Source organism: Schistocerca nitens, chromosome 3 (genome assembly GCF_023898315.1).
Source record: "Schistocerca nitens isolate TAMUIC-IGC-003100 chromosome 3, iqSchNite1.1, whole genome shotgun sequence".
In the NCBI taxonomy this organism is placed as follows: Eukaryota; Metazoa; Arthropoda; class Insecta; order Orthoptera; family Acrididae; genus Schistocerca; species Schistocerca nitens.
Window position 1 is genome coordinate 275,758,613 of NC_064616.1, and position 22,921 is coordinate 275,781,533.

General features: G+C 41.3%; 1 protein-coding gene across 7 annotated transcripts in view; it reads left to right on the forward strand.

Annotated features, from left to right (window-relative positions):
• The window catches only part of LOC126248243 (ribosomal protein S6 kinase 2 beta), a 634,112-nt gene that overhangs the window by 539,568 nt on the left and 71,623 nt on the right, over window positions 1–22,921 (forward strand). The window contains exon 1 of one of the 7 annotated variants that reach the window (XM_049949090.1): window positions 4,068–4,207. The exons of the other annotated variants lie outside the window; for them this stretch is intronic. Within the exon in view, the coding sequence (XP_049805047.1) occupies window positions 4,148–4,207 (60 nt within the window). The 5' untranslated portion in view covers window positions 4,068–4,147. Of the gene's footprint in view, window positions 1–4,067; window positions 4,208–22,921 lie in introns of those variants that run through there. 7 annotated transcript variants of the gene reach the window in all.

Consider the following 22,921-nt stretch of genomic DNA (forward strand, 5'->3'; position numbering starts at 1 on the left):
TCAGAACCAACCAACACACAGAAGAAACCCACAAAACCAGCATGGCAACACAGGCTACAGATCAGAATAGAAAAACTGAGAAAGGACATCGGACAGCTAACACAATTTATAAGAAATGAAATGTCAGAACAAAAACGAAAAAGGTTAGGTAAAATCTCACAACAAGAAGCGATAGAGCAATTAGATGAAAAGAAGCAGAAATTACAAGCATTGGCCAAACGACTTAGAAGATTAAAAAAAAGTGAAAATAGAAGGAAACAAAACCAAACATTCAACACAAACCAAAAGAAATTTTACCAGACAATAGATAACACACACATTAAAATAGACAATCCACCAAACATAATAGACATGGAACACTTCTGGAGCAACATATGGTCAAACCCGGTACAACATAACAGGCATGCACGGTGGATTCAAGCAGAAACAGACACATACAAGATGATACCACAAATGCCTGAAGTGATAATTTTGCAACATGAAGCCACCCAAGCAATTAAATCTACTCACAATTGGAAAGCCCCTGGAAAAGATAAATTAGCAAATTTCTGGCTAAAGAAGTTCACCTCAACACATTCACATCTAACCAAATTATTTAACAGTTACATTGCAGACCCATACACATTCCCTGATACACTTACACATGGAATAACTTATCTGAAACCTAAAGATCAAGCAGACACAGCAAACCCAGCAAAATATCGCCCCATAACATGCCTACCAACAATATATGAAATATTAACTTCAGTCATTACACAGAAATGAATGAACACAGAACAATATTATAAATGAAGAACAAAAAGGTTGTTGCAAAGGAGCACGAGGATGTAACGAGCGACTGATAATAGATGCAGAGGTGACATATCAAGCTAAAACTAAACAAAGGTCGCTACACTACGCATACATTGATTACCAAAAAGCTTTTGATAGTGTACCCCATTCATGGTTACTACAAATATTGGAAATATACAAAGCAGATCCTAAATTGATACAGTTCCTAAACATAGTAATGAAAAATTGGAAAACCACACTTAATATCCAAACAAATTCAAATAATATCACATCACAGCCAATACAGATTAAGCGTGGAATATACCAAGAAGACTCATTAAGTCCTTTCTGGTTCTGCCTTGCTCTGAACCCACTATCCAACATGCTAAATAATACAAATTATGGATACAATATCACTGGAACATACCCACACAAAATCACACATTTGCTATACATGGATGATCTAAAACTACTGGCAGCAACAAATCAACAACTCGACCAATTACTAAAGATAACAGAAGTATTCAGCAATGATATAAATATGGCTTTTGGAACAGACAAATGTAAGAAAAATAGCATAGTCAAGGGAAAACACAATAAACAAGAAGATTACTTATTGGATAACCACAGCGACTGCATAGAAGCGATGGAAAAAACGGATGCCTATAAATATCTAGGATAAAGACAAAAAATAGGAATAGATAATACAAGTATTAAAGAAGAACTAAAAGAAAAATATAGACAAAGAGTAACAAAAATACTGAAAACAGAATTTACAGCAAGAAGCAAGACAAAAGCTATAAATACTTATGCTATACCAATATTGACCTACTCATTTGTAGTAGTGAAATGGAGTAACACAGACCTAGAAGCACTCAATACACTTACACGATCACAATGCCACAAATATAGAATACATCACATACATTCAGCAACAGAAAGATTCACATTAAGCAGAAAGGTAGGAGGAAGGGGATTTATTGATATAAAAATCCTACATTATGGACAGGTAGACAATTTAAGAAAATTCTTTCTAGAACGAGCAGAAACTAGCGAGATACACAAAGCAATCACTCATATAAATACATCGGCTACACCACTGCAATTTCATAACCACTTCTACAACCCTTTAGATCACATAACATCAACAGAAACGAAGAAAGTAAATTGGAAAAAGAAAACACTACATGGCAAGCACCCGTATCAGCTAACACAGCCACACATCGATCAAGACGCATCCAACACATAGCTAAGAAAAGGCAATATATACAGTAAGACGGAAGGATTTATGATTGCAATACAGGATCAAACAATAAACACCAGATATTACAGCAAGCATATTATTAAAGATCCCAATACCACAACAGATAAATGCAGACTTTGCAAACAACAAATAGAAACAGTAGATCACATTACAAGCGGATGTACAATACTAGCAAATACAGAATCCCCCAGAAGACATGACAATGTAGCAAAAATAATACATCAACTACTTGCCATACAACATAAACTAGTAAAACACGTTCCTACATAAAAGTATGCACCACAAAATGTACTGGAGAATGACGAATACAAATTATACTGGAACAGAACCATTATAACAGATAAAACAACACCACATAACAAACCTGACATCATACTCACCAATAAAAAGAAGAAATTAACACAACTAATCGAAATATCCATACGCAATACACAAATATAAAAAAGAAAACAGGAGAAAAAAATTGAAAAATACATCCGACTGGCTGAGGAAGTCAAGGCTATGTGGCATCAGGATAAAGTTGACATTATACCAATTATACTATCAACTACAGGAGTCATACCACACAATATCCACCAGTACATCAATGCTATACAGCTACATCCAAACTTATATATATATACAACTACAGAAATCTGTAATTATTGATACATGTTCAATTACCCGAAAGTTCCTAAACTCCAGTGGAAGACTCTGCAGTAGAGACGTTCAGTAGCTCGGTACGGGCTTTTGTTAAAGTTTCGAGAACATACCTTCACCGAAGAGTCAAGCACTATATTGCTCCCTCCTACGTATATCTCGCGAAAAGCCCATAAGGATAAAATCAGAGAGATTAGAGCCCACACAGATGCATACCGACAATCCTTCTTTCCACGAACAATACGAGACTGGAATAGAAGGGAGAACCGATAGAGGTACTCAGGGTACCCTCCGCCACACACCGTCAGGTGGCTTGCGGAGTATGGATGTAGAAGAAGAATGCAATATAACACATACCGTACAGTTAAAAGGAAGTGACACTTGATCAAGGTCCGCGTCACTTTCCATTTTTAACCAGACTTAACGTCTGAGAAAGTAAAGAAATAATAATAATAATAATAATAATAGACTACAGTCTCACATTTAGTGAAGAAGAGAACGTTCTTGCAGCTCGTAACGACGTTGTATCCTCGTATTTTTATTCAAACAACATTACCAAAGAATACTCGTAATTCGACTATGCGCCCGTGGTAGCCGAAGTTGCTGTGTAATTACATAATGTACATTAAATCTGTTTTTGCAACTACTAGAACGTGTGTTCGTTACCGTACGAGTTTCGTTTTACTCTTGTAAAACATCTTCAGTTACTGCGTTTTTGCCGGGTTTCTGATTACCTCCACCGATGTCGTTTACATGCACATTTTTCAGGTATTCGTTCCTTTGGCACTGCTTTTTGGTGTACATTCACTTTGACTTGCAGTACTGAACATCTCGCGACGTAAAACACAGAATAAATATTGCACAGTTGCGAAAGCCCAAAATGCTTATTTTGCAGATGTATTCATTGTAAAAAATTTGTTAAAATGCGCTGATCTTAAAGGTACTGTATCGATAAAACAGCACTTTTGAGCAAGGAGCACAATTTTTCACTGCCAAACAGGAAATGTTACACCCTGCACTCTGAGCCAGACAATCTTGGATGTTACTCCACCACTTACATAAATAATATTGAGAAGTTCCGTAACCGTGCACTTACCGTCTAGTTTCAGATTATGAAGGCAGAGTTACACGTAGAGGGTTTCTGTCAGTTGAGTGACGTAAACGGGACGACAGGTTACTTGTAGCGTGTAAGACAACCAATTCGATTTGTCAGAGAGGTTACGAAACAGGAGTGAGCAGCTGTCCGTGGGAAAGCGGTGGGAGTAGTGGGCGGAGGGGATGGAGGAGGGCCGGCCCGGAGGGGGCCAAGCGCTAAAGGTAGTTTGGGTGGTGATGTGGTAGGCAGTTGCGGCGCATTTGACCGCGATGAGGTCTACCTGCCAGTGGACTTGCGCCTCGTGGCAGCAGCGGCTGGCGCTAGCTGTCCGCTGTGTGCCTCCCCGTAGGAAGGGCAGAAGCTTCTATGGATCTCGCATGTCTCCGAGCAGCAGCGAGGCAGAGTCTGACTGCGACTTCGAGGAGATCACGCTCGAGGTTAGCGCCCTCCTTTCTAGTGTTTCCAGGGGGAGGACAAGCCACGATGAACTCCTGAGAGTTCTCGTTTATTACTTGAAAGGTTCCTATAGGCCTTTTTTGTTTTCTTGTATGGAGACCCTGTGCGATTCTAAATACTACGCAGTACTATCCTTCGATATTTCTACATTTGTAGACTAGCTCTGCATAACCGTTCGTGTATTTACTTTAGAGTTCGAAATGTTCTGATTCTGTATCTTTCGTTTCAATACCTGGGCGAGATACTCCGTCCAAACATAATACTTAGTGCATATATGAACACTAATGTATCCTGTTTTGTTTTCATTCCATTCTTTTGCTTCCTTCCTTCCTTTTTTTCTGTAGTACACTAGTTAAAAGTGGAAAAGATAATTTCGTTCATTGAGAACTGATTTACGTAAGAGTATACATTCAGCACGATGACAACGAATTTTCTGAATATAGAATGGATTCTATCTTCCTTTTGGTCCTTAAACTTAACTACCTTCCTGGTTAATATGCTCTGAACAGTCTAGATAGTGTTTCTGACCAGTTTTCTCGTAATGCAGAAGTGTTTCAGAAATGGTTTTGGTAATTCCTTTTACCAGATCATCACATCCGCTTTTTATTTTTGTAAATCCACGACCGATCATAATTTATTAGACATTGGATATGCGTTCCTATTCAATAGAATATGCCTACTACATTTTCAAGATAATTCGTCATGCGGAAACTTTTCCACGCGAACTTTCGAAACGCGATGTTCAAAAATGTTCAAATGTGTGTGAAATCATATGGGACTTCACTGCTAAGGTCATCAGTCCCTAAGCTTACGCACTACTTAACCTAAATTATCCTAAGGACAAACACACGCACTCATGCCCGAGGGAGGACTCTAACCTCCGCCGGGACGAGCCGCACAGGCCATGACTGAAACGCGATGAATATTTATTGGAAATAACGAGATGCATTTTGAAAACACGAGTATTTCAGGCATCATATTCGAGAACTACGTCGCTCAGAACAATTTGGGAACACTGTGTTTGGGGGAGCATTGAGTGCAACCAGTCGGTACGTTACCAAACGAGAGGAAAAAGCCGTTTCACTCACCTACGCACATCGATTAGGTACGTGACTGATAAGCAGAAAGTTGCTTAAGCATTGAACCTTGAGAAGATGTCGGTTTTCCGTGCTGATGTTCCCTTTCACAGGTGGTGTAATGTCTGTTACGCGAATACAAAAAAATTGAGGCAGACGATCTGTAAAATGGGACCCCGTGCCAAACAGCATAAGATATTAGCTGTTATTAGAGTTGCCAAAATTTACTTTCACGAATGTCAAATTCATTTGAGTTTCCTTTAATTTACGTCTATGGTCACAAACTTTTTGTTAAGAGATTACCGGTTTCGGTCTTTAATGAACATCATCAGATCTGCAGCAAAAATAGGGAAAAACATAGATACACTCTCAAACTGTCTACAGCTTGAGAACAATACATAGACCATAATGAAAAGTAGTCCGGACAAAATTTACATTTTGCGCTTTAAATATGAAGAGGCATACCTGTTTCATAAAAACGAAGTCCTAATGTACTGCAGCCATAGTGGCATCATCAAATGTTAAATACAGAATCAACACCAGCATCGTCAAACACATGTAAATAACATTACATGCCCGAGTCATGTTGTCGGTACTACTACTGTTTAAAACAAGCTGCCGTACAGTAGCCACAAGATGTTTGTGTTGTAAGTTCACCAGATGTCGCTAATGTCGGCATACAGTAGTTTTCAATAATTAATTGAAACAGCGAAAATAAAGGGGGATACAATAGTTGAAGTCTGTAAAAAGCTTATATCGTATAAAAGTCATTACAGTAATAAAAAGAACACGACAAAAGTAACGTTGTTAAAAAGAGGAAGAGTTAAGAAACGGTGGTTGACATGTGCTCTAGTGACAATAATCTAGATAATGACATAAATATTAAACACGGCAGCTTGTTCTAAACAGTAGTACTACTGACAACATGACTCGCGCATGTGATGTTATTTGCATGTATTTGACGATGCCACTATGGTTGCAGCACTACAACCGACATCTTTACGACATGAAGGAACGTGGAACGAAAAACAACTCCATATCTGTACTCCAATAGCCACAGTGTTGTAGTACACAGATGGATCGATTGTGCACCGGAAGCAGCCTTGGCGAACATGCGGGTTTCCACGTCACAGTAAATGGTTCTTTGGCGGTTCGATGACATAAATGCGTGGCGCACTGACATTCTGTTGAGCCGCATGCTGCCGACGTTGGTAATCGGTTCTATTGACAAAATGATGAGTCCCCATTGTACTTTTTGCTTTGACAAAGTTCCACAAGGTAAAGGTTCATTCAAACTAAACAAGCGTGTCTCTGAGTTACCTTCCAAACGCACTGCAGGCACCTTTTCAGAGCTCGACGTTCATCGTCTTGAAAATTGTGGCATTCACAGATCTACCATTAATACGCCTGTATCGATGCGCCACTGGTAATCATTTTATTTTAGTTTCGTACTGTAATTTAAAAAGAATGGAATGGTTGATTATCTTTCTGCTAGGCACCCTTCATTAATTTTAACATTCGATATGATTTACCTTTACTTACGCCCATCAAGATATTCTAGTAGCATGTAATTGGCTGTACATTGGTTCATAGACGTATGAAATAATTGATCGGTTGAAGTGTTCTCTGCCGTCATTTCGTATGCGATTGTTGGGTCTTTTTCGTAGAAGACATGTTGTCCGTGCCTACTTAAATGATTTAGCTGTGGCAACAGTCGCAAGCCTGCAAGGGCTAACATTAGTTCAGGGAAAAACTTCTTTCTCTAAACACAATATTATAATAGAACCTAAAATTAATAATAGAGAAAGCAGAACAAAATTGCATCTAATAAGATCACTGCGACGAACTTCTCCTCACAGATTTCATTCATATTGATAGGGTGTGTAGGGCATGACTAGGACTTCAGCTATGTTAAGAGGAAAACGCAATTCTCTGTCATTGGTGAGAAAATGGAGCCTGAATATTTGTAGGCTTACTACTACGCTTTGTATGGGCTAATATTCAGGGAATCTACAGCCGAGCGAGTGAGATGTTAGTTTCATAAGCACGAGGTCATTGGACGGAATCTCGCTGCCAGTACTCCCTTTTTTGTCATTTCCCTGTAATTTTAACAACAGAATTATTATTTGCATAATCTTGATTTTATGCTCTGCAAACCCTGTCAGTATGATTCAAATCGGTGGAGGAAAGTTCGTACCGCCTCCTTGTTAGCAGGCGTCTAGAAAACACGATATGAAAGAGTTCAGTGCGTTAACAAAACGTTTTGATAGAGCTATTGCCAAAGTAGGTGAGCGAATACAAAGAAGAGCATTAAATGGTGTAGGGAGCACAAACCCGCGACTACCGGCTGGTAGAAACATATAATACCAAACAATTCGGCTTTTCTATCACAGGAGGCATCGGTTTATGGGGAAGATCGAGAGGAAAGTACAGTTAAAACATCTTTTATACGGTTTTGAAATATTACGCATCTTGTAAAACATCTTGGTCGCGTGTGCCCGTGTGTTTTAAGTAGGACCTATGGACACCCTGATAGGATGACTGACAATGCTTTTGAGACCACAATAAGAATCCGTGTTTATTCAGTATCTCAGACATTGTTTGCAACATTGTAGTGCTTATTGTAAGATAGGCGTCTCGCTCTAAAACGTTGGAAATTGATTAGTTCTGCGGAACATGACGAAGAGATAACGTCTTCACTTGCAATCCGCAATCGGCAAATTTAAGTACCATCGGGCCGTTGTGTCCTGTGTTAGAAAAACAAATAAGAGTATGTTACTTCCCGTAACATCTCTGTAAGGACAAACTGCTTCTTTGCGAGGGATGGTATAAGACTACATCGTCTACTATTAACAATTAGTATCCCCAGGAGGATGCACACTATTCTGAATGCCCATGGCGGTGCCCTGCGAAATAGTGATGAAAGGGTTTTATGTTATCATGTCCCACCTTTATAGCTACAGCAAAAATTGAAAATTTTAGGGCGGTTCTATTTCAATAATTCAATTGAAAGCTTTCTTACATGATTCGCCATAATGCGCACATGATGTAAAATGTGCCGAAACATACCAGTTCAGTTAAGTCCGTAACAGTTTCTCACAACCACCTGTATTTTCCAGAAATAGTGTGTAAGTTATGTCGGCGAAGGAAATTCTTATCATCAAACAGCTTATTACTGCAACACAGTTTCAGCATTCCTCTGGACGTGATGCCGTGATGTGCCAACCAAGAACTGAAACCCCCGAACAGTTCAGTTACACTGAAAAATAAATGTTAGCTAACTACAGCAAATAAATATAGCAAAGAATCAACCTTTACGAATATCATCATGCTAATAAACTAGCTTATTTTACTTGTCATAAACTGTAGCTTGGCTGTGCAGTATTTCGCTGCACGCAGTCGTATCATGAGACGTCACATGTTTACGAGGTATGTCTAGCAGCAAATGGTTCAAATGGTTTGTAACCATGATTACAATGTATTTTAGAATCTATCTGCATGGTTTGTTTCCATTTAAAAATACATGTTCAATGTAGTGGTCGTGATTGCGATATTAAAGCGGATAGATTATTTTCCAGATATGAGCAATAAATGAAGGCCACGAGTAATATTCTGCGTTGGCGTTAAGCAGTACAGAAAACCCATTCAATCCACTCTAATTAATACTGACTTTCTGTAAGGTGGATTCCCCTCGTCTTATCGGTACACACATTTCGAACCTCCTTCCTTCCTTCATTATAAAAAAACGTTTCTAAGACTGCACAATCTGATTGTCTTGCTTGGCCAGTTTCTGAATAATCAGCGATGTGGAGGTTCTTGGGTTACTTAGTGTGTGGCGTTACTGACTACGAGCGCTATTCTGCGCTGCTGAAAGGCTTCTTTGGTCTAAGAATAACAAGGTAATTGGGTTACGTTAGCCGCGCCTAACTGGATTTATACTGCTCCGACCATTACATTGTACTGGCAGAGTTGCTTACGTCCGGCTGCGCTCTTATTGGTTTCATGCGCCCCTTCTCTTTTTGCTTTTGTTTGTTTCGTATAACTGAGAAGTTAATCTCTAGTAATGGCAAACTTGAAGATCCAAATCTCATATCGAGGTAATTGTGTGGAAGTACGTCCTCCTTGGGCGCTGACCTCAACCTCGATACTGAGCCGCTGACTTGTCGTGTCCCTGTTTAAACTAATCTGGGCACTGAACGTATATAGACGCAAAGGGACTGTTGTTGCCAAGTGAGATTTTGTGTCGAAAGAGTTACTGCGCTACCCGATTTGTCAGAACCGATCATTTTTGCGTAACTGTTAAAGACGGGTAGAACAAAGGCATCCACAAATGCAGACAAATGCAAAGACTGGGGATAAAAGGAACTATCACTGAAAACTGTGTATTTGGTGTATTTGAGAAATTCTCATATTTCTGCCCCTGATTTAGCAGCGCATCTAATACTCTCTATATTTAGTAATGCCTTTCTGGCAGATTTCATAGTGTTTTGCGGCTCTGTGATTCGGGGTGTCTTATGCCTGTTTCTGTTATTTGCGATGCCCGTGATCTTAAGTATCTCCCGCAGGTCTTACCTGATGATGCACCCTTTTGCTCTACTTATACGCCCATGTCCCACAAGTCACTGTGCTCTACAGGGCGGGAGAATTATTTTTTTAGGAGTTGCTAGTATAAGCTAATTCGAATGAAACGTTCCATATAAAATGTCCAATTTTTATTGGTAACAGAGATACAGCTGTTAGAATGAAGCCCAAACAGTCACAGAAGGTGCTAAGTAAAGGCAAATTGTTAGGTTACAGTTCATTTTCACAAATTCTACCTCTGATTTCAATGCACTTTCGAATTTTCGTCACAATTCTTATGTGTGAGTTTTGTAAGGTATTCTTGGCGTTCTTTTATATGAACAACGCTATTTATAAACGATCATTTCGTCTGTGTTCACTTACTGATTGTAGATTTAGTCCTCCAGCCATCCGCACAGGCCGAAATCAAACGTAGTGAGGTCTAGAGACCTCAGTCTCCAAAAACTTGACCATTTCTCCCAATCAATCTTCCGGGGACTGTTAGGTTTTGATGATGTCACCTGACGACTAGATTGTACAGCGACCCCGCCATGCTCAAAAAACATACCCATCACTGTAGCCAAAGGAACGTCTTCCAATAATGCTGGAAGACAGTTTTCAAGAAAGTCTCTTTTCGTAGCAGTGTTCTGCCACTGTCAGCTATGTTCCACTGCCACTGTGTCTTTCCTTTTCTCTCACACTACCCTTTTCTTCTTCGCTCTTTCTATACCACAATCACTGTCTACTATCTTCCAGTATTTATACCTTCTCCCTCTGTTTCCCACTGCCACCGTCTCCTTTTCTTTCAGCATGAAAAAGCGCAAATATATTCGCATGGTAGAATGGGGCATCTAGTACTAGACTTTTCAGTCAATCATTTAAAACAGGAGCATATTAGCTTTTTTGTGTCTCTATAAGAGCATTTTTCCGCTGGTTCCCTTCTTTTCCCTGCGGTACCAGGCCATGTCACTAACATGAAAAGAGCTTTATGGGTCAGTAAAATTTTGATAGTTTACTTATGTGAAATTGAATTAACGCAAAAATAATTTTACACCTCAGACCGGATTCTACTTACATAAAAATTTTGCAAATGCTTCAGAACCACAACATCGGATTCCCATAACCCTTTTGATGGTAACGGAGACACTTCACAGTATATTTCTCCGTGCTACGTCAATTTATAAACAACGTTTTCGCCACACACTATATTTTACTTGTACGAGTAAGGTAACTTTGAATCTCTCTATTTCGGAAACTGATAAAGATCATCAGGAAATCGTAGGTAATCATAACGAAATTAACAGCAGATCACGTCATGGTGCCACATATAATCGGTTCTGCGCTGGTAAGATGCTCGTGTAGACTTTCTGGAAACAGTCGCTTCTTTCTGAAGAATTAAGAGATTAGAAGGCAATTCTGTGAAAAGAATTCAAAATATAGATTTCATTGATCTGCGGTAAGTGAGAGAAATTTTTAAGAAAGGTAGTATGATGCATTGACTCCCTAGTTGATCAGTGTTGCAAGCTGTAAATCATTCCAAGTAACAGCTTAGAGGGTGGCTGAATCTTTCCCCGGCCATTCAAGACGCAGTGCAGTTTTATATTTGGAGTATAATTCTGATGTATATTAAGCTCCTGTTCATAAAGAACGAGGGAGCGCTATGTAGCCATTTCAGACCACAATTTTTTCTTCTTTTCTATCCTCAAACGAGGTATGCAATTCTGAAGTACTATTGTAGCGTGAAATGGCAGTCAGAAGTCACAGAAAGACATCATGCACGTGCCAATTTTTAGTGATATATTCTACCTGTATTACAATATATTAGACCGCTGTATGACCGAAGCAGCACAATTGCACAAGATGTAAATTCTCATCTGGATTTTTGCTTTAATCTTTTGTGTTGGGAGATGGTTCATCATCACGCTGATTGTTGACGTAGATACTTGGCTGACATCTTAAGTCTTCGGGCATTCATTCTTTGCGTCAACGCTTTCGGTTTAAATAGTTACTCTCGAATCGAATACTATACAGTTCATTCATGTATCAGACAACAGACCTCCAGGGGGCCACCACTCTCCCACTTTCTTGTAAAAAAAAATGTGCGTGGGAGTATGGCTACTGCAGTCCTTATTCCTTTCAATGTGCTGCTGCAGTTTTACTCTGACTATATCGTCTTTCAGACTAATTCTCTAGAACAGATTACCCACTGATAACCTAGCTTCCTCGTAGAGCGTAGTTTATGGAAGTAAGGGCTTTGTTTTATGGATTCTTCCATTTCTCTCTGCTAAGCCTGTGTTCTTTGTGGAGAATATTGAAAACACATTTGGCGAACTCTCTTCACTTAGTAAGTTACGAAATGGTTCCAGCTTAATTAAGACGGCAAACCCTGCACAATCCTGGGACTGCGTTAGTCCCTTCTAAACAATTCGGTGTCATATTGCATCGACGAAATCACGGGAGACTTCTCCGACGCGACCAACAGCAACGCTGGAACTGCTATCCCCTTTTCCACAGGCTGCTTCCGCCACCGACCGATGCCATGGTGGACAAAAGACATTGCAACAGCTACTCAGGGTCATAGAAGGGCCCTGCAACGTCTCGAGCGTCATTCTTCACAAACCACCCTCATCACTTTTAAATGGCTTCATTCCAAGTGTGGGGAAAGCTCAGTTGCTGGGCCCTCGGAGATGTCCAGCTGTTCAGGGTCGCCTCATTCACGGTGGTATTTCCACCGAAGCGTCGGTTCTTGTTGAACACCTTGCGACCCACTATGCAACAGTGTCGGCGTCCTCTCCTTACCCGGCTACCTTTCAATCGCATAAAAAACGAGTTGAAGACATCTCCTTATATACCCCCCCCCCCCCCCGGCCGACCAATTACGCTGTATTATACAGTGAACATGTCACTGACGGTAACTTCTTCAGGCTCTTGATTTGTCTCATGATACACCCCCAGGCCCTCACTAGATTCATAATCACGTGATCAAACATCCGATTGTTACTCAAAGACTCCATCTACTTGGGTCTTCAACAGTATTTGGCTAGAAGGTGTTTTCCCTTCAGTATGACGATATAGTACCATCGTTCCAACCCTTAAAACAGGCAGAAAGCCCACTTCTCTCGACAGCTACCGACCGACTACTCTTCCAAGTGCTCTGAAAACCGCTTTAAAGGATGATAGACTGATGATTGTACTGGGACTTTTTGTCCTCCTGTCTTCGTGGTTTCTGGGATGAACGATCCACAGTCAACAATCGGGTTAGATTAGAAACAGCAATCCTTCCGGCTTTTTCTAAACGCTACATTTCATTGGTCAATTTTGACCTACATAAGGCACACGACACCACACGACACCACTTGACACCATCACATTTTACTTGCCCTCCATGACGGGGCATTCGAAGCTCGCTACCAATTTTTATTCGTCGAATTTTTATTCGTCGAATTTTGTCACACCTGTTGTTTCGGGTTAGATTTGGTGCATCACTCAGCCTCCCCCTCTTTCCCCCCCCCCTCCCCCCACCCCCCCAGGCGTCCCTCAGGCCTGTGTGCTGTAACCTCGCAGAACACCAATTCCGAGACACCACTTTAAGAGCCTTCGCTTGTACCCTTCCCAATGGCTTCCAGTTCTTCCCCGCGAAAACGGGAGTCATGCATTTCTGTCATCGTATTAAAGTCCATCCAAATCCAGAACTCGACTAGGGTACGCAACGCTTGCACAGTCCGAATTTTTGGGACTCCTCTTCCATGAAAAGCTGACGTGGCTGCCTCATATTCGTCGGCTAAATGCGAGCTTTATGCTGTCTGCTTCCTTGTCCACACCTCTTGCGATGCGGATAATGCTACTCTACTTCATGGCGCTCTTCAGGCTAGAGCCCGTAGATAGTCTACTTGTCAAAACAGGCATCTTCAGTTCTGACGGTGCCAACTCTTCCTCACTTACGCAATCACCATCTGGCAATTTCTTAATCAACCAAATTCCAAATTCTTTTTGCATACAGGGAATCGACAGCGTGACAACCGCCCTCAGGGGGGTTACCAATTGGAATACACCTCGAGGCTCTCCGCTGGTACCTCTGCATAACCCCCTTATAATGTGCTCATCATGTTTTTCCGCCCCTCCCCCCGCACCCGCTCATCCTCTTGATTAGTACACAGACCCGAAATAGGGTCGATCTGTTTGAAGGACCTGAACTTTGTCGCCCCAATGCCCTTTCGGCATCTGTTTCGCACAGTTCTTCAGGAGAATCACGATGCTACTGTCACTTACACTGGTGACTCTAAAACCGTGGACAGGACATCACCTGCCAGTCAGAAACATCATTTATTGCCGGGAACGAGCTTTGATTTTGCGGCGGAGCTGATAGATATCTATTAACAGAGCCCTGTGTGTTATTAAATAGACCTTCCTCGACCGCGTTTAAATTTGTAATGACTGAATGTGGAGTCTCCAGGCTATTGATCGCTGTTACTATTGTTGTTCTTTGATACCTTTTATTCGGGTCATTCCGTGTTAAACCACACATGTCACGTCACCCGTCGTTGCAAATTTGCTTATAGCGTAAGAACTTCTGCATTTTTTTGTCGCAGACTAAAACTTCTGTTTATATTGAATCTTCAATGTAGTCATGTTCTGATAATTTGGTTGTGCGACAATGTGCTTGCAAAGTGGTACATCTTTACTGAAGTACTCATAACTCAGGTCTTTACGAAGTTTTGATTTGAAATTATTTTGGGAATTTATTTAAGCTGCAAAGTCACAAAGAAAATTACGAAAAACATTAAAGTATGTCACTTTCAAATTTCTGTAAAAATTAAAAGGGCGTTGAAAAACGCTTCTATCATACTTCTCCAACCTGCCGGGAACCTAGTTTTCGTCTTCAGTAATTCCCAACATTGTAGGCTCCCTAAAAAATAAAAATATTAGCAGATTTTCTATGAATGAATGGACACACAGATAAATCTGAAATGAAAATACGTTTTCTGTAATGAATAAAGGGTCCGTCAAAGCAAGTTCATCCAGGCCTGACACCCATGCCCACAGATTTTCATCAAACATTTTTTACTTGGTACTGTAGCCATGGCAGTAAACGGTGTAAAATAATGATTTTTGGCTCTGTACTTCTATTATTTTAACAAAACATGATACACATCTACTAAAGCTGTATTTCATATAGTTTTTGAGGAGAAAAATGGTAAAATTTTCAAAAAGCATACATAAAAGCCATGGATGAAATTTCTATTGGATTGCACTACTTTAAGAAAACCTAAATTAAAAAATAAGAAAAATAACTTGGCTTATTTTCAATACGTTCTGTCAATTTTGTGAGATAACGAAAAAAGGATTTATCCTTATGGGAAAAAAAGTTTAATAACTCTGCTCGACGTCTGGGAATATAGAAAATAAACTTAAAATGTAATGGCCCAAACAATGATTCCTTAAATATGCAAAATAAAGTATTTCGTATCACTGTTCAGAAAGTCATTTAAAACACGTTATGTAGATTGACCAGCTTTAGTACAGTTGTATCACGTTTTGTTAAAATAATAGTACAAAGCCGAAAATCATTATTTTAATCGAAATATTTTTATTAAAAATATTAACTTTATTTAGGGGTATCAAGTGAATACATTTAAAATGTGCGTGTTAAGCGTTGTACATCCTTGGAGTTATCAACTGAAAGTTTTAATAGTGTCTGTTTTTAATCTAATGTTCCAAGTTAGCTTCATATCGTTTTCATTAAAGTAATGGATTCTTCCCAAAACGCTTGATTCAGATGCACCATCAGTACATAAAATGTCTTCAAATTTCACAAGAGTGTTCATTCTCAGGCAAAAGAAAAAAAACACACACACACACACACACACACACACACACACACACACACACACACACACACACACACACACACACTGCTTGTTCACATGGGTGGAGAAAAAATAGTTAGGCATCTCCATCTCCATCACATACATTCCTGACGAAGACAGAGTCCCACCTGTCGTCATATACAGATCCTACGAAAGTGTTTTGTTGAGGAAGAGTGCATGTCCATTGAAAGGCATTTTCATTGACTAAGACAAACAAAGAAGGCTTTTCAGAACAAGTTACTCTCAAATTTCTAACAAATTACAGAAAAGTGGTTTGTAAATGTAAAATCTCCTGGTACCAGGGATTTTGCAGGTTGCCAAAAATGTCTTCCCGAGGTTCATGTGTAGAAAATCTACTTTCATTCGCTCTAAGACGTGGAGAAACATTTGTACGTGTTAACCTGGCAGAAACAGTAAACACTTGATGCAGTTGTTCTTTGTATATTATCATTTACACTGAAACTAAATTAGGCATGTGTATTCAAATACAAGGATACGTAAACAGGCAGAATACGTCGCTGCGGGCGGCAACGTATATGCAGGGTGGTCCATTGTTAGTGACGGGGCCAAATATCTCACGAAATAAGCATCAAACGAAAAAACTACAAAGAAAGAAACTCATCTAGCTTGAAGGGGGAAAGCAGATGGCGCTATGGTGGGCCCGCTAGATGGCGCTGCCATAGGTCAAACGGATATCAACTGCGTTTTTTAAAAATAGGAACCCCCATTTTTTATTACATATTCGTGTAGTACGTAAAGAAATACGAATGTTTTAGTTTGACCACTTGTTTCGCTTTGTGATAGATGGCGCTGTAATAGTCACAAACGTATAAGTATGTGGTATCACGTAACATTCCGCCAGTGCGGACGGTATTTGCTTCGTGATACATTACCCGTGTTAAAATGGACCGTTTACCAATTACGGGTCGGCTGCGGTGGCCGAGCGGTTCCAGACACTTCAGTCCGGAACCGCGGGACTGCTACGGTCGCAGTTTAGAATCCTGCCTCGGGCATGGATGTGTGTGATGTCCTTAGGTTAGTTAGGTTTAAGTAGTTCTAAAAGTTCTAGGGGACTGATGACCTCAGATGTTAAGTCCCATAGTGCTCAGAGCCATTCGAACCAACCAATTGCGGAAAAGGTCGATATTGTGTTGATGTCTGGCTATTGTGATCAAAATGCCCAACGAGCGTGTGCTATGTATGCTGCTCAGTATCCTGAACGACATCATCCAAGTGTCCGGACCGTTCGCCGGATAGTTAAATTATTTAAGGAAACAGGAAGTGTTCAGCCCACATGTGAAACGTCAACCACGACCTGCAGAAAATGGTGGTGCCCAAGTAGGTGTTTTACCTGCTGTCGCGGTTAATCTGCACATCAGTACCAGACAAATTGCGCGAGAATCGGGAATCTCAAAAGCGTCGGTGTTGAGAATGCTACATCAACATTCACCAACAGCGGTAACGTAAACCGGCATAATATGCACTATTGGGCAACGGAAAATCCACGATGGCTGCGACAAGTGGAACATCAGCGACCTTGGCGGGTTAATGTATGGTGCGGCATTATGGGAGGAAGGATAATTGGCTCCCATTTTATCGATGGCAATCTAAATGGTGCAATGTATGCTGATTTCCTACGTAATGTTCTACCGATGTTACTACAGGATGTTTCACTGCATGACAGAATGGCGATGTACTTCCAACATGATTGCTGTCCGGCACATAGCTCGCGTGCGGTTGAACAGGTATTGAATAGCATATTTCATGACAGGTGGATTGGTCGTCGAAGCACCATACCATGCCCCGCACGTTCACCGGATCTGACGTCGCCGGATTTCTTTCTGTGGGGAAAGTTGAAGGATATTTGCTATCGTGATCCACCGACAACGCCTGACAACATGCGTCAGCGCATTGCCAATGCATGTGCGTACATCACGGAAGGTGAACTACTCGCTGTTGAGAGGAATGTCGTTACACGTATTGCGAAATGCATTGATGTGGTATTTACAGGTAATCACGCTGTAACAGCATACGTTCTCAGAAATAAGTTTACAAAGGTACATGTATCACATTGGAACAACAGAAATAAAATGTTCAAACGTACCCACGTTCTGTATTTTAATTTAAAAAACCTACCTGTTACCAACTGTTCGTATAAAATTGTGAGTCATATGTTTGTGACTATTACAGCGCCATCTATCACAAAGCGAAAAAGTGGTCCAACTAAAACATTCATACTTCTTTACGTACTACACGAATATATAATAAAAATGGGGGTTCCTATTAAAAAAAAACGCAGTTGATATCCGTTCGACCCATGGCAGCGCCATCTAGCGGGCCAACCATAGCGCCATCTGGTTTCCCCCTTCAAGCTAGACAAGTTTCGTTCTTTGTAGTTTTTTCGTTTGACGCTTATTTCGTGAGATATTTTGCCCGGTCACGATCAATGGTCCACCCTGTGTAATGCAACAAGTGTCTGGCGCAGTTGTTAGATCGGCTGCTGCTGCTACAATGGCAGATTAAGCGCACGTGTGATGGGACACAGCATCTCCGAGGTAGCGATGAAGTGGGTATTTTCTCGTATTTTCATGAGTGTACCGTGAATATCAGGAATCCGGTAAAACATAAAATCTCCGACATCGCTGCGGCCGGAAAAAGACCCTGCAAGAGCGGGACCAATCACGACTGAAGAGAATCGTTCAGCGTAACAAAAGTGCAACCTTTCCGCAAATTGCTAACATCGATATGGGCTTTCGGAGCCGAAGACCCACTCGTGTACTCTTGATGACTGCACGACACGAAGCTTTACGCCTCGTCTGCGCTCGTCAACACAGACATTGGGTTGTTGATAACTGGAAACTTGTTGCTTGGTGGGACGAGTCTCGTTTAAAATTGTATCGAGTGGATGGACGTGTACGATTATGGAGGCAACCTCATGAATCCATGGACCCTGCATGTGAGCAGGGGACTGTTCAAGCTTGTGGAGACTCTGTAATGGTGTTTGGCGTGAGCAGTTAGATTGATATTGGACCCATGATATGTCTAGATACGACTCGAACAGGTTATACATACGTAAGCATCCTGTCTCATCACCTGCATCCATTCATGTCTGTTGTGCATTGCGATAGACTTGGGCAATTCCAGCAGGACAATGCGACACCCCAGACGTCCAGAATTGCTGCAGAGTAACTTCAGGAACACTCTCCTGGGTTTAAAGACATCCGCTGGACCCCTGATTCCCCAGACATGATCATTATTGAGCCTATCTGGGATGCCATGCAACTTGCTGTTCAGATGAGATCTCCAACCCCTCATACTCTTATGGTTTTATGGACAACCCTGCAGGATTCATGTTAGCAATTCCATCCAGCACTACTTCAGACATTAGTCGAGTCCATGCCACGTCGTGTTGCGGCACTTCTGCGTGCTCAGGGGTCCATACAAGACATTAGGCAAGGGTACAAGTTTCTTTGGCTCCTCAGTGGAGTTGAAGACTACCTTTTCTCAATACATGTTTTGCAGTTCCTCCCGTGTATCTCTCGCAGGCTTACTGTGTCTGGAAGCAAATAGGGTATGTCCAGCGTCAACAGAAAAACGATTTCTTGTGTTTACACAAGCTTTTAAATCCTTCTATATTTTTACATTGAGCAGAACATCCATGAGTAAACTCCTGCAGTTCCGTGGCTAGTGGGTAATGTGCAGCCAACCAGTTAAACATTTCTTTGTAAGCAACATTTTCGACTCCTATATCGTGCTCCATGTCATCACTTATAAATCAGTGGCTTATTATTACTAATTTATTTTTCTCATTTATTACATAAATGTGATAAAAATTAAACAAATTTTCACGCTTTGTTAATTTACCTGCCTAGAGTATTTGATATTTAAGTACGCTGATTTGATGAACCTCCATCTCAGGCAGTGGGCGTCAGGGCTGGATGAACTTACCTTCAATGGCATTTTAAATCCTTCTATATTATTAGAAAGACTTGCAATCAGCGGAATTATTTAAGACCAAAACTAGGTTCCCTGTGGGTTGGAGAGATGTGGTGTAAGCGTCTTGAACCCCGTTGTAGTTTCTCTAGCAATTGAAAAGTGCCCTACATTAATATTGTTTGTATTTTTCTTCGTAACTTTACTGCTTAAATAATTGCATTTCTGTTAATATCTTAACTCAAAATGGTTCAAATGGCTCTGAGCACTATGGGACTCAACTGCTGAGGTCATTAGTCCCCTAGAACTTAGAACTAGTTAAACCTAACTAACCTAAGGACATCACAAACATCCATGCCCGAGGCAGGATTCGAACCTGCGACCGTAGCGGTCTTGCGGTTCCAGACTGCAGCGCCTTTAACCGCACGGCCACTGCGGCCGGCTCTTAACTCATAAAATAAATAAATAAATAAATCATAAAGACCTGAGTTACGAGTATTTCATTGTAGAGGAATATCACTTTCCGTGGACATTCCCGCAGAACCAAATCGTGAGAACATCACTACATTGAAAATTCAATATAAGCAGAAATTTTAGTCTGAGACAAAAAAATATGCAGAAGTTTTGTGAAAATCTGACGTGGTTATAAATCATAGAATTATTGGATGATTCGACATTGAATGAACCATTCACGCTCTTCTGTCTGACCTCTGGCCTTGGTCGTAGTGGCTGCTCAGTTGTCTTTCTGTGGATAGCAAGTCGTGTGGGTAGCCTGGGGAATGAAGTGGCGGACCATTTGGCTAGAGAAGCGATTCCTCGCCCAACATTCGATTTTGCGATTGGAAATATCTCTCTCTCTCTCTCTCTCTCTCTCTCTCTCTCTCTCTCTCTCTCTGGGATGAAACTACATCTAGTTGGCTTCTGGCCCCCCCCTCCTTCGAACTCCGCAGTATCAGGGAGACTATTGCTTTATGGCGCTCTACGTTCAGTTTCTCCCGGAAGAAATCCACCGTCCCATGTCGCCTCCGCAACGATCATACCAGGTTAAGCCATATTTAATAGTACGTACTAAGTTACTACTCGTTGGAGTTGCGGAGCCTTGCAGACAGTAGCTCACATTCTGGTGAAATACCCCTCCCGGTTCTCCATGCTAAGCATGATCTTCCAGATCGTTCGCCTCTAATATTAGCGTATGATGTACAGACAGTCGAACTGGTACTTCGTTTTCTGCGAGAAAGCGATTTCGATTCTTAGATATCACGTTTCAATTTACACTGTGGTTGAGGGTAGGGTGACTGGGATGAAACACCACCCGCCGCATACTGGGCCTGGGGGATCCTTGAATCCAGCTTCTCTTTCAGCTGCCGTGGTCATTCCTATAACGGATAGGGTGTTGGGCGGCTGTGGGAGGGACGACTCTGTCCGATGCGTCCCACACGTCTACTGACCTGTTCATTTCCCTCACCTCGTTTTATTATTGTCGGTCCAACAGCTTTCCGTTACGTGTTTGTCCTCATCACTTCGACTATAACGAGAACTACAAACCTATATCATTGACGTCGGTTTGCAGTAGGGTTTTGGAGCATGTATTGTATTCAAACATTATGAATCACCTCGAAGGGAACGATCTATTGATACGTAATCAGCATGGTTTCAGAAAACATCATTCTTTTGCAACGCAGTTAGCTCTTTATTCGCACGAAGTAATGGCCGCTATTGACAGGGGATCTCAAGTTGATTCAGTGTGTCTGGATTTCCGGAAGGCTTTTGACATCGTTCCTCACAAGCGACTTCTAATCAAGCTGTGGGCCTATGGGGTATCGTCTCAGTTGTGCCACTGGATTCGTGATTTCCTGTCAGGAAGGTTGCAGTTCGTAGTAATAGACGGCAAATCATCTAGTAAAACTGAAGTGATATCAGGTGTTCCCCAGGGAAGCTTCCTGGGACCTCTGCTGTTCCTGATCTATATAAATGACCTGGGTGACAATCTGAGCAGTTCTCTTAGGTTGCTCGCAGATGACGCTGTAATTTACCGTCTAGTAAGGTCAACCGAAGACCAGTATCAGTTGCAAAGCGATTTAGAAAAGATTGCTGTATGGTGTGGCAGGTGGCAGTTGACGCTAAATAACGAAAAGTGTGAGGTGATCCACAAGAGTTCCAAAAGAAATCCGTTGAAATTCGATTACTCGATAAATAGTACAATTCTCAAGGCTGTCAATTCAACTAAGTACCGGGGTGTTAAAATTACGAACAACTTCAGTTGGAAAGACCACATAGATAATATTGTGTGGAAGGCGAGCCAAAGGTTGCGTTTCATTGGCAGGACACTTAGAAGATGCAACAAGTCCACTAAAGAGACGGCTTACACTACACTCTTTCGTCCTCTGTTAGAATATTGCTGCGCGGTGTGGGATCCTTACCATGTGGGATTGACCGAGGACATCGATAGGGTGCAAAAACGGGCAGCTCGTTTTGTATTATCACGTAGTAGGGGAGAGAGTGTGGCAGATATGATATGTGAATTGGGATGGAAGTCACTACAGCAAAGACATTTTTCGTCGCGGCGATATCTATTTACGAAATTTCAGTCACCAACTTTCTCTTCCGAATGCGAAAATATTTTGTTGAGCCCAACCTACATAGGTAGGAATGATCATCAAAATAAAATAAGAGAAATCAGAGCTCGAACAGAAAGGTTTAGGTGTTCGTTTTTCCCGCGCGCTGTTCGGGAGTGGAATGGTAGAAAGATAGTATGATTGTGGTTCGATGAACCCTCTGCCAAGCACTTAAATGTGAATTGGAGAGTAATCATGTAGATGTAGATCTCCCGGTATACTTCCCTCATTGACGGGGCATCGGATGCGAGTGAGTTTCCTCTTTCCTCTGGTGAGTATTGGATGAGTCATCTTATGCTGTCTGACCTGCATACCTGTCTGACCTATATACTTTTACCTCTCCGAATTATTTCTCCGCTCTAACTTCAATATTTCTTTCAGTGCCTGGATTTCATCAGCTCCTCCCACATACTTCTGTAATTTGATAGAATTCCTTCATGACGTACCTAACTCCACAAACTCCAGATAACCCATCTCTTGGCCGAAAGGCTAATAACAATATCGTAATAACAGTATCGTAATAAGTGTCGTAACCAGCCAATCTCCGACGAGAGAGAAAGAACATAGCAGGCGGTCTAGAGTGGAATGTGAGGCGGCTTCTGCGGGGCTTGTTGCTTGCAGTGCATTTGCCGGTCTTCAGAAGA